Source organism: Ananas comosus, unplaced genomic scaffold (genome assembly GCF_001540865.1).
Source record: "Ananas comosus cultivar F153 unplaced genomic scaffold, ASM154086v1, whole genome shotgun sequence".
NCBI classification, from domain to species: domain Eukaryota; kingdom Viridiplantae; phylum Streptophyta; class Magnoliopsida; order Poales; family Bromeliaceae; genus Ananas; species Ananas comosus.
The window spans coordinates 1-11787 of NW_017890518.1; the positions used below are offsets into that span (position 1 = coordinate 1).

Genomic DNA, 11787 nt, shown 5'->3' on the forward strand with positions numbered 1-11787 from the left:
TTGTTGGAAAAATTAGTTCTCTTTTGAAATCTTTAGTCAAATATTTGTATAAACAGTTTTGTTTGAAAACAATTTATCCACTGTTTTTAGAAACGTTGATTAAGAACGCAATGAATAAAAGCTATAGAGAATAAAGGATTAGATGGAGCCTGTGAGTCGAGGCGTGCGATTGCACTGTCCTAGAAGCAAGATTGCCCCTCCACGTACGAGGCGCCGGCAATCACTCCTAGCGATACAACGACCTTCGTCCACCCCGTCGGCACGGCTTCAGGGTGGTGCAAGAACGAACCGTCACAGCTTTCAGAGATCCAGCAAAACAGTGAAGAAGAAGGAGAAGAGAGAGAAGGGAAGAGGCTCGGGTTAGGGTTTCTGTATTTCATTACTCACCTAACCCAGCCGCTCACCCTAGTAAATAGGAGAGTAAAAGAAGGGTTCCAACGGGAAGACCACCTTCCCGAGGTAGACCGTTGGGGCTGGTTGAGTCCCGAGGTGCGACCCTTCGACTGGACCAAATCTGGACCTAATCCAGGTAAAGTCAAAAATAAAATAATAAAATGAAAAGTGTAACAAAAATAAAGTGAACCGGGTTCACGCGCGCCGCCGCCCGGCCCGGCTCGGCTCGTGCGCGCGTGCGTGTATTTAGACGAGAGTTCCACTCTCATCACTTCCCAAGTAATAACAATGAGAATAAAGAAGTATATAAACCAAAGCAAGTGAGGGTCTCTTTCCAATGTGGGACTAAACACCACATGAAAAGAGACCAAAGCTTGGGCTCCCAGGCAAGGCCCATTGACAGTGGGCTGCCCACAAAGTCCAAAGATCAAATTTAAGTTTTAATACATATGGGCTTTTAAAGAAGTTTTAAATCACTAGTTTTAATCAAAATACTAACATTCCCCCACATGATTTAAAACTTCAAAAGAATAAAAACTGAAATTCAAAAAATAACTCAAAAAGATGCTGGATCTCTTATACCACGTATTCGGCGAAGGTACCTTTCGGGTTTGAACCTTCACTTAGTGCTTGTCTATGTACATCCGAGGACACAATGGTGGACTTCGCCTTGAACCAAGGTCGGTGAATCGGATTTCCACAAACCGCACACATGGTACAGCCATTTAGGTTCTAAGCGGGTGAGCGCTATTACGGCCATGCGCTAGTATCGTTTCATGTGTGTTTTAGGGAACCGCCCTCTTCCCATAGTTGCGGCCTCACAACTCCACACACATAGTAGGTCCTCAGAAGGGTGTCTGTAAGGTCACACCCTGCCTCATGGGTCTCGGAACCATTCAGGGCTAAAGCCCTTCCTATCCACTTGCAGAAATGAGCACTGTCGCCATAGGGATGAGGATACAAAAACAGTGCTCCTCACAGCTACCTGTTCGACTTGTTTCTACCCATTGAACCTGCAACAGGTTGGGTTGCCGTCGCCGGTAACTTTCATTGTGGGCTAAGCCCCATCCCCCTCGACGATTCTAGGATCACAGTCCTAGACAATCCCTTGGTGAGCTGATCAGCCAGATTCTTTGCAGATCTCACAAATTCCAAAGCAATTACATTCTCCTTCATATTCTGTCGAATGAACTTATGTCTCACTTTCATAAATCTATTCATCTTAGTCTCCACATTCTCTTGGGCACATTTATCAATTGCAGATCTACAATCACAATGAATACACACTGGTGCTAAAGGTCGCTCCATCAGTGGCAAATCATAAAGAAATTCTCTTATCCACTTAGCCTCTTTTACAGTGGTATCTAATGCTATAAGTTCAGATTCCATAGTACTTCTAGCAATCAAAGATTGTTTGGTTGACTTCCAAGAAACAGTTGCTCCTCCTAGGAGAAAAACAAATCCAGTAGTAGACTTTACATCAGCTGTATCACTAATCCAATTTGCATCACTATATCCTTCTAGTACTGCAGGAAAGCCACTGTAATGTAATCCATAAGATATAGTTCCCTTTAGATACCTCAAAACTCTTTCTAAAGCATTCCAATGATCTCTATTCGGATTATGTGTATATCTTCTCAATCTGTTTACAGCATAGGCTAAATTAGGTCTAGTATAGTCTACTAGATATCCCAAAGATCCTATAATCTGTGCATATCTATTCTGACCAATTGGATCACCTCTATTCTTCTTAAGATGTACACTAGAATCATAAGGTGTCACTACAGGTTTAACATCAAAATATCCAAACTTCTTCAATAACTGTTCACTATAGTGTGATTGGCTCATAACAATTTCTTTTGATTCTCTAATGATCTTCATATTGAGAATTACATCTGCTTGCCCAAGATCTTTCATATCAAAATTCTCATTCAGTAATTTCTTCACATCATGTATCACATTTATATTGGTACCAAAAATCAAAATATCATCAACATATAAACACAGGATCACAATCTGTCCATCATATTCCTTTGAATATACACATTCATCAGACATGTTTACATGAAATCCATTTGATACAACTAAAGAATCAAATTTCAAGTGCCACTGCTTAGGAGCTTGTTTAAGTCCATATAAAGATCTCGTCAATTTGCACACTTTATTTTCATGTCCAGAAACTACAAATCCTTCAGGTTGCTTCATATAGATCTCCTCATCTAAATCACCATTCAGAAAAGCTGTCTTAACATCCATCTGATGCACAATCAAACTGTGGACAGAAGCTAAAGCCAACAATATCCTGATAGAGGTAATTCTAGCAACAGGTGCATACACATCAAAATAATCTACACCTGGCTTCTGTGCAAAACCTTGAGCCACTAGTCTAGCCTTATACTTTTCTACAGAACCATCAGGTCTCAACTTCTTCTTAAAGATCCATCTACAGCCTACAGGCTTACATCCTATAGGTAAATCTGTTAATTCCCAAGTATGATTCTGTAGAATAGATTGCATCTCAAGATTAATAGCCTCTTTCCAAAAAGATGCATCTACAGACTTCATAGCTTGGTCAAAGGTAGAAGGAGTATCTTCAACTAGTAGGACACAAAAGTCATCTCCAAAAGTTTTCTCTACTCTAGGACGCTTACTTCTCCTAGGTTCAACCTCTACTGTAGGCTCACTAACTCTAGGACCACTAGAGCTACCTACATGCTCAATTGGAGTAGGTCTATCTACTCTAGTCCTAAAAGGAAAGATATCCTCAAAATACACAGCATCTCTAGCTTCAATAATGGTATTATTAGAAATCTCACTAATCTCAGAATTCACCACTAGAAATCTGTTGGTGTTACTATCTAAAGCATACCCTATAAAAACTGTATCTACAGTCTTAGGACCAATCTTCCTTTTCTTGTTCTCAGGTATCTTAACTTTAGCTAGGCACCCCCACACTTTAAAATAATTCAAATTAGGCTTCCTACCTTTCCAAAGCTCATAAGGAGAAATATTAGAATTCTTGTGGGGAATCCTATTTAAAATCACACATGCAGAAATCAAAGCTTCCCCCCACAAGTTCTCGGATGCACCTGAACTAATAATCATCGAATTTACCATATCCATCAAAGTTCTATTTTTGCGTTCAGCAACTCCATTAGATTGAGGTGTATAAGGTGCAGTCACTTGATGTACAATTCCAAATTCTTGACAGAAAATAGTCATCTCATTTGAAGTATATTCACCTCCTCGATCAGATCTCAAAATCTTGATTTTCTTATCTAATTGATTTTCAACTTCAGCTTTATAAATTTTAAATCTGCTCAAAACCTCATCTTTTGTCTTGATCAAATAAACATAACAATACTTCGAATGATCATCTATGAAAGTCACAAAATATTTATTTCCACCTCTAGTAGGTCTAGTTCCATCACAAACATCACTATGCACAAGTTCTAACATATCACAATCTCTATCTACTGATTTAAAAGGTTTTCTAGGCTCCTTAGCCTGCACACAAATTTCACATTTACAATTAGACAAATCAGATTTAGGAATCAAATCTAGATGCATTAATCTCTTAACAGTATTATAATTCACATGTCCCAATCTTCCATGCCAAACATCAGTTGAAACAACATTCAAAACAAGTGCACTTTCATTAATAGGGGGAGGAGATACAGATAACTTGAACAAACCATCACTCAAAAATCCCTTTCCTACAAAATCCACACCCTTAGTAATAACTACCCTATTACATTCAAAAACCAACTTAAAACCCTGCTGAACTAAAAGAGAACCACTAATCAAATTCTTCCTAATATCGGGAACATGGTGGACTCCGTGCAAGGTTAGGGTCTTCCCAGAAGTCAGTCTCAAATCCACTCGACCGGTCCCAAGCACGCGAGAAGAGGCTGCATTCCCCATGTTCACCGATCCTCCACATGAGTCCTGATAAGTGGCAAACCAAGAGCGATCAGAACATGCATGAATATTTGCTCCGGTATCTATCCACCAATCAGAAGAACTAAAGGTAAGGTTAACTTCAGCTAAACTAGATCCTAACCTGATAGCAGGGACAGAAAAGTCAGGTCCAGCAGTCAACATATTCATCTGGCGCTCAGGTGGACCGTTCTTCTTCTTCTTGGGTACAGAAGGCCGAGTCTTGCGATAATAGCAATCCTTCGCAAAGTGGTTGGTCTTCCCGCACACAAAGCAACCAGAGTTGCTCCCACTCCCATCAGGTTTAGGCTTCTTAAAGTTTGGGTTGAACTTTCTATGATGGAAAGGCTTCTTCTTAAAGTTTCTATGAGGCTGAAAGTTTCTACCCTTATTTTTAGGATTCTCTACTAGGTTGGCTTGGGTAGTGGGTTCAGTAGGTTTCTTATCCTTGGCTCGGTTCGACTCTTCTATCCTAATAGATCTTAGGACATAATTCAGGGAAAGCTCTCTTTGGTTATGGTTAAGATCATTTGCATGGTTAGACCAGGAGGGTGGAAACTTATCTATAAGAGTGGCTACTAAAAAACTCTCATCAAGATTTACACCACTAGATCTAAGCTGCTCAACAATATACTCAAAATCATGGAGCTGGTCAGACATAGGTTTACTATCCACTAATTTGAACTTAATCAAATCTGAAGCTTGGTATCTCTTCTGAGTAGGATCAACCTGACCATACTTATTTTCTAAGGATGTCCAAAGTTCTCTAGCTGATTGGGCACTACAGAATATGTCATACAGTTTATCAGATAGGGTACTAAGAATCCGGTTCAGGCAATGATAGTTTATCACGTTAGGATCTACAGGGGGTACAGTTATAGGTGGAGGTGCAGTTGCATTTTCAGAGGGGGGAGGAGCGGATCCGGCTTGGGCTTGGCTCCTAGTAAACGGTCGGTTGCCCGTAGGCTGGATTGCACCTGAAGGTGCATTGCTATTCTCGACAGGATCCGAGATAGCAGACACAAGCCCAAGTGTGGTGAGCCAGAACCTCATTTGGTTCTGCCACCTCTTAAAATTACGACCATCGAAAGTGAACGGCTTCGCCGAATACGAGTCCTCCATAATGACAAATCTGTTTTCAAGTAATCCTAAAATAATATCACAAGACTGTTCCAAGTTTTACAGATATAACAGTAAATTTTTCTAAACAATGTTTAGTAACAGTATGATCATGCAGATAAATATATATATATATTAGCAGTATTACAATCTTAATTATCAGCAGTATTCCAAGTAAACCTAAAAAGAAACAGCATGCATATATTTAGGTTTATATATTCCGAATTATAGCAATATCAGTTTCATGCACATATATATTGTCCTACAGCCAAAATAGTATTCTACGCAGTAAACTAAAGAAGACAGAAAGAGAAAATACAATCTTGCTTCTAGAATGATGGAAAAATTAGTTCTCTTTTGAAATCTTAAGTCAAATATTTGTATAAACAGTTTTGTTTGAAAATAACTTATCCACTGTTTTTAGAAACGTTGATTAAGAACGAAATAAATAAAAACTATAGAGAATAAAGGATTAGATGGAGCCTGTGAGTCGAGGCGTGCGATTGCACTGTCCTAGAAGCAAGATTGCCCCTCCACGTACGAGGCGCCGGCAATCACTCCTAGCGATACAACGACCTTCGTCCACCCCGTCGGCACGGCTTCAGGGTGGCGCAAGAACGAACCGTCACAGCTTTTCAGAGATCCAGCAAAACAGTGAAGAAGAAGTAGAAGAGAGAAAAGGGGAGAAGCTCAGGCTAGGGTTTCTGTATTTCACTACTATCCCAACCCAGCCACTCACCCTAGTAAATAGAAGAGCAAAAGAAGAGTTCCAACGGGAAGACCACCTTCCCGAGGTAGACGTTGAGTCCCGAGGTGCGACCCTTCGACTGGACCAAATCTGGACCTAATCCAGGTAAGGTCAAAAATAAAATAATAAAATGAAAAGTGTAACAAAAATAAAGTGAACCGGGTTCACGCGCGCCGCCGCCCGGCCCGGCTCGGCTCGTGCTCGTGTGCGTGTATTTAGACGAGAGCTCCACTCTCATCACTTCCCAAGTAATAACAATGAGAATAAAGAAGTATATAAACCAAAGCAAGTGAGGGTCTCTTTCCAATGTGGGACTAAACACCACATGAAAAGAGACCAAAGCTTGGGCTCCCAGGCAAGGCCCATTGACAGTGGGCTGCCCACAAAGTCCAAAGATCAAATTTAAGTTTTAATACATATGGGCTTTTAAAGAAGTTTTAAATCACTTGTTTTAATCAAAATACTAGCAACAAGATTTTGCACAGAAGCCAGGTGTAGATTATTTTGATGTGTATGCACCTGTTGCTAGAATTACCTCAATCAGAATATTGATAGCCTTAGCTTCTGTCCATGATTTGATTGTTCATCAAATGGATGTTAAGACAGCATTTCTGAATGGTGACTTAGATGAAGAAATCTATATGAAGCAACTTCAAGGTTTTGTAGTTTCTGGTCATAAAAATAAAGTGTGCAAATTAACAAGATCTCTATATGGACTCAAGCAAACTCCTAAGCAATGGCACTTGAAATTTGATTCTTTAGTTGTATCAAATGGCTTTCATGTGAACATGTCTGATGAATGTGTATATTCAAAGGAATATAACGGACAGATTGTAATCTTATGTTTGTACGTTGATGATATTTTGATCTTTGGTACTAATATGAATGTGATACATGATGTGAAGAAATTGCTGAATGAGAATTTTGATATGAAGGATCTTGGGCAAGCAGATGTAATTCTCAACATGAAAATTATTAGAAAATCAAAAGTTGTTGTTATGAGTCAATCACACTATAGTGAACAGTTACTGAAGAAATTTGGATATTTTGATGTTAGACCTGTAGTAACACCTTATAATTCTAGTGTACACCTTAAAAAGAATAGAGGTGATCCAATCGGTCAGAATAGATATGCACAGATTATAGGATCTCTGGGATATCTAGTAGACTATACTAGACCTGATTTGGCTTATACTGTGAACAGATTGAGAAGATATACCCATAATCCAAATAGAGAGCATTGGAATGCTTTAGAAAGAGTTTTGAGATACCTGAAGGGAACTGTGTCTTATGGATTACATTACAGTGATTTTCCTGCAGTATTAGAAGGATATAGTGATGCCAATTGGATTAGTGATACAGCTGATATAAAGTCGACTACTGGATTTGTTTTTCTCCTAGGAGGAGCAGCTGTTTCTTGGAAGTCAACCAAACAGTCTTTGATCGCTAGAAGTACCATGGAATCTGAACTCATAGCATTAGATACCACTGTAGCAGAGGCTAAGTGGATTAGAGAGTTTCTTTATGATCTGCCACTGATGGAGCGACCTTTAGCACCTGTGTGTATTCATTGTGATTGTAGATCTGCAATTGATAAATGTGCCCAAGAGAATGTGGAGACTAAAATGAATAGATTTATGAAAGTGAGACATAAGTTCATTCGACAAAATATGAAGGAAAATGTAATTGCCCTGGAATTTGTGAGATCTGCGAAGAACTTGGCTGATCAGCTTACGAAGGGATTATCTAGGACTGTAATCCAAGAATTGTTGAGGGGGATGGGGCTTAGCCCACAATAGTAGTTACCGGCGACGGCAACCCAACCTGTTGCAGGTTCAATGGGTAAAAACAAGTTGAACAGGTAGTTGTGAGGAGCACTGCTTTTGGTATCCTCATCCCTATGACGACAGTGCTCATATCTGCAAGTGGATAGGAAGGGCATTGGCCCTGAATGGTTCCGAGACCCATGAGGCAGGGTGTGACCTTGCAGACACCCTTCTGAGGACCTACTATATGTGTGGAGTTGTGAGGCCGCGACTATGGGAAGAGGGCAGTTCCTTAAAACACACATGAAGCGATATTAGCGCATGGCCGTAATAGCGCTCACCCGCTTAGAACCTAAACGGCTGTACCATATGTGCGGTTTATGGAAATCAGATTCACCGGCCTTGGTTCAAGGCGAAAAGTCCACCATTGTGCCCTCGGGTGTACATAAACAAGCACTAAGTGAAGGTTCAAACCCGAAAGGTACCTTCGCCGAATACGTGGTATAAGAGATCCAGCATTCTTTTGAGTTGTTTTTTGAGTTTTAGCTTTATTTACTTTCTTTATCTAAAGTTTTAAATCATGTGGGGGAATGTTAGTATTTTGATTTAAAACAAGTGATTTAAAACTTCTTTATATGCTCATATGTTTTAAAACTTCAATTTGGCCTTTGGACTTTGTGGGCAGCCTACTGTCAATGGGCCTTGCCTGGGAGCCCAAGCTTTGGTCTCTTTTCATGTGGTGTTTTGTCCCACATTGGAAAGAGACCCTCACTTGCTCTGGTTTATATTCTACTTTATTCTCATTGTTATTACTTGGGAAGTGATGAGAGTGGAGCTCTCGTCTAAATACACGCACGCGCGCACGAGCCGAGCCGGGCCGGGCGGCGGCGCGCGTGAACCCGGTTCACTTTATTTTTGTTACACTTTTCATTTTATTATTTTATTTTTGACTTTACCTGGATTAGGTCCAGATTTGGTCCAGTCGAAGGGTCGCACCTCGGGACTCAACCAGCCCCAACGGTCTACCTCGGGAAGGTGGTCTTCCCGTTGGAACCCTTCTTTTACTCTCCTATTTACTAGGGTGAGCGGCTGGGTTAGGTGAGTAATGAAATACAGAAACCCTAACCCGAGCCTCTTCCCTTCTCTCTCTTCTCCTTCTTCTTCACTGTTTTGCTGGATCTCTGAAAGCTGTGACGGTTCGTTCTTGCACCACCCTGAAGCCGTGCCGACGGGGTGGACGAAGGTCGTTGTATCGCTAGGAGTGATTGCCGGCGCCTCGTACGTGGAGGGGCAATCTTGCTTCTAGGACAGTGCAATCGCACGCCTCGACTCACAGGCTCCATCTAATCCTTTATTCTCTATAGCTTTTATTCATTGCGTTCTTAATCAACGTTTCTAAAAACAGTGGATAAATTGTTTTCAAACAAAACTGTTTATACAAATATTTGACTAAAGATTTCAAAAGAGAACTAATTTTTCCAACAATATATCTCTCTGTAGTATGGACCGTAAGTGCTAACAACTATCCCAAAAGCTCGTAACGATAGAAAAAACATATCTCTCGTACTTAAGAGCTCAACCACAGTATTTACGGATTTTGATATGACTAAACCTATCTTGGACGTTAGGGTTTATTATTTGGTATCTTGTCGCTAGGTTTATTGTGGATCGTAACTTTACTCAACTATTTAGTTTTATTAGGTTATCGTCGTGGGACAAAAAAATGAATTTATTTTAGATAATAATAGCCAACATGTAGCACTAGCTAGCAACATTTGTTACGACTGTGTCTAGGGCTAGTTTTCTTCTGATGGAGCTTCCCGTAGAGACAGAACTGAAAATCTTACTTCTGGTTGTACAGAATTTAGACTTTTCATTCAAATCCATGCCTCTAAGCCAAAATTTTTTTTTTTCAGAAGTTAGGCCATAAGTACAAGAGCACCTAAAATGTACTTTTTTTTTTTTTTTTTAAACCATGTCAGGGACTTCCTGTCTAGTATAGTTTGCAGCAAAATTGTTCTTTGGTATGCCTTTTATGTTACCATAATTTAAGAAAGATTTAGCATTCGTTTGGAATTGCGAAAAGATTGCGTTAATGCGGTGAGAAAGTACGATGAAAAAATATCCTTACGTAATATTGCATTTCTTATATCACGATGAGTTAATTACGATATATTTTCTGCGATCTCACCGGAGAATATAAAAGTATTTTCCTATATATTTTTATTCCAACTTTATTATATATAATAGCGTCGGATGGATCTTAATATCAAAGTAGGCCACAGTAGATTGGTAGTTGGCACAATCTCTAAGACATGTTTTATTGACTCCTAGTATATATATAATTTGTCTGTTTAGGTAAACAGAATCTAATTATGACTGAATTAGGTAATGCAAACTCAGAGAAAGTACGATCAGTCGCTTGTAGAATTATAATTTAGGACTGATTTTGATACCATGTTACGAGAAGTGGTCTTAAACCGCTCGGTTAAATGTGCTTTTTTGGTGCTCAAAGCTGAACAGCATTAGGACCAAAAAAGGAATTAGATTATGAATTAATTTGTTATACTTTGGTTGATCAAACATAACACTATTTACAGGTAAATAACGCGGGTGTCTCATTCAATGAGATCGGCAGCAACTCGGTGCAGCACGCAGAAACCGTGATGCGTACAAACTTCTACGGACCGAAGCGACTGATCGAAGTGCTCCTCCCTTTGTTCCGTCGATCGAACGCCGCGAGCAGAATACTCAACATTAGCTCTCAGCTTGGCCTTCTGAATGTAAGTGATCTCCCCTTTCCATAGAATGTGGTAAGTAAATGTTGCTCTAGTAGGACTACCACATTCTCAATTGGAGATAAATCAAGTAATTTGACCTTTTATTTTTGACCATTGTTTCATGATAGCATCCTCATATCATCACTATATATATTTTTTGTAAAGCGACACTGTCAGAAAGTGCCGGAGCACACAATTCTTACAAGATCTGAACCCCATGAAGTTAGTTTGCTATTAATCAATCGTTGCTGACATAAAATTATGACTCGTGGTGGCTGCAGAAGCTCAGGAACAACACATGGAAAGCGCTTCTTGAGGATGAGGAGAGACTATCCGAAGCCGATATCGAGCAGATGGTGTCGCAGTTTCTTGACCAGGTGAAAGACGGGAGCTGGGAGGAGGGAGGGTGGCCGATGGTGTGGACGGATTACGCGGTGTCGAAGCTCGCGCTCAATGCCTACTCTAGGCTGCTGGCAAAGCAGCACGAGGGGCGCGCCCTCAGCGTGAACTGCTTCTGCCCCGGATTCACTCGCACCGCCATGACTCGCGGGCAGGGGAGTCGGACTGCTGAGGAGGCAGCAGACTTCGCTGCCATGCTCATGCTGCTTCCTCCTGATCAGTTGCCCACCGGAAAATTCTTTAAGTTGTCTACGCGTTCACCGTACTCGAAGTTGTAGGAATACTACATATTTGTGTCAAAAGCTGAAAAGCCAATTTAGATGTTCGAACAAGCGATAACCTTTAAATAAACTAAAACACTCTCAGCATTCATAGATAAAACTACTACCAACGAGTTTCTGTCCTAAGGCACACTGCATAGACAAACACATTTGTTTAGGCGAAGATACACAGTTTAAAGAAGAAATTAACAATGTTTCTAAGTCATTCGGAATTGAAAACCACATTCCTAATGATCGTATCATGATTTCCATATTTAACTACAGGACCTGGTTTGTATTAGTAATATTAATGTTGTGTTAGATCTTATCGTTAACAGAAAACATCAAAACCACACCATAAAAAAGCACTTTAAAAGACTATA

At 40.2% G+C, this 11787-nt stretch overlaps 1 protein-coding gene across 1 annotated transcript; it reads left to right on the top strand.

The window, feature by feature from the left end:
* The first annotated feature begins 8286 nt into the window (after positions 1-8286).
* On the top strand, positions 8287-11647 carry LOC109703771 ((+)-neomenthol dehydrogenase-like). Its single transcript, XM_020224486.1, has 3 exons — positions 8287-8466; positions 10566-10748; positions 11027-11647. The coding sequence occupies exons 1-3, from the start codon at positions 8287-8289 to the stop codon at positions 11420-11422; spliced, it is 759 nt and encodes a 252-aa protein (XP_020080075.1). The 3' UTR covers positions 11423-11647.
* The last annotated feature ends 140 nt before the right edge of the window (positions 11648-11787 follow it).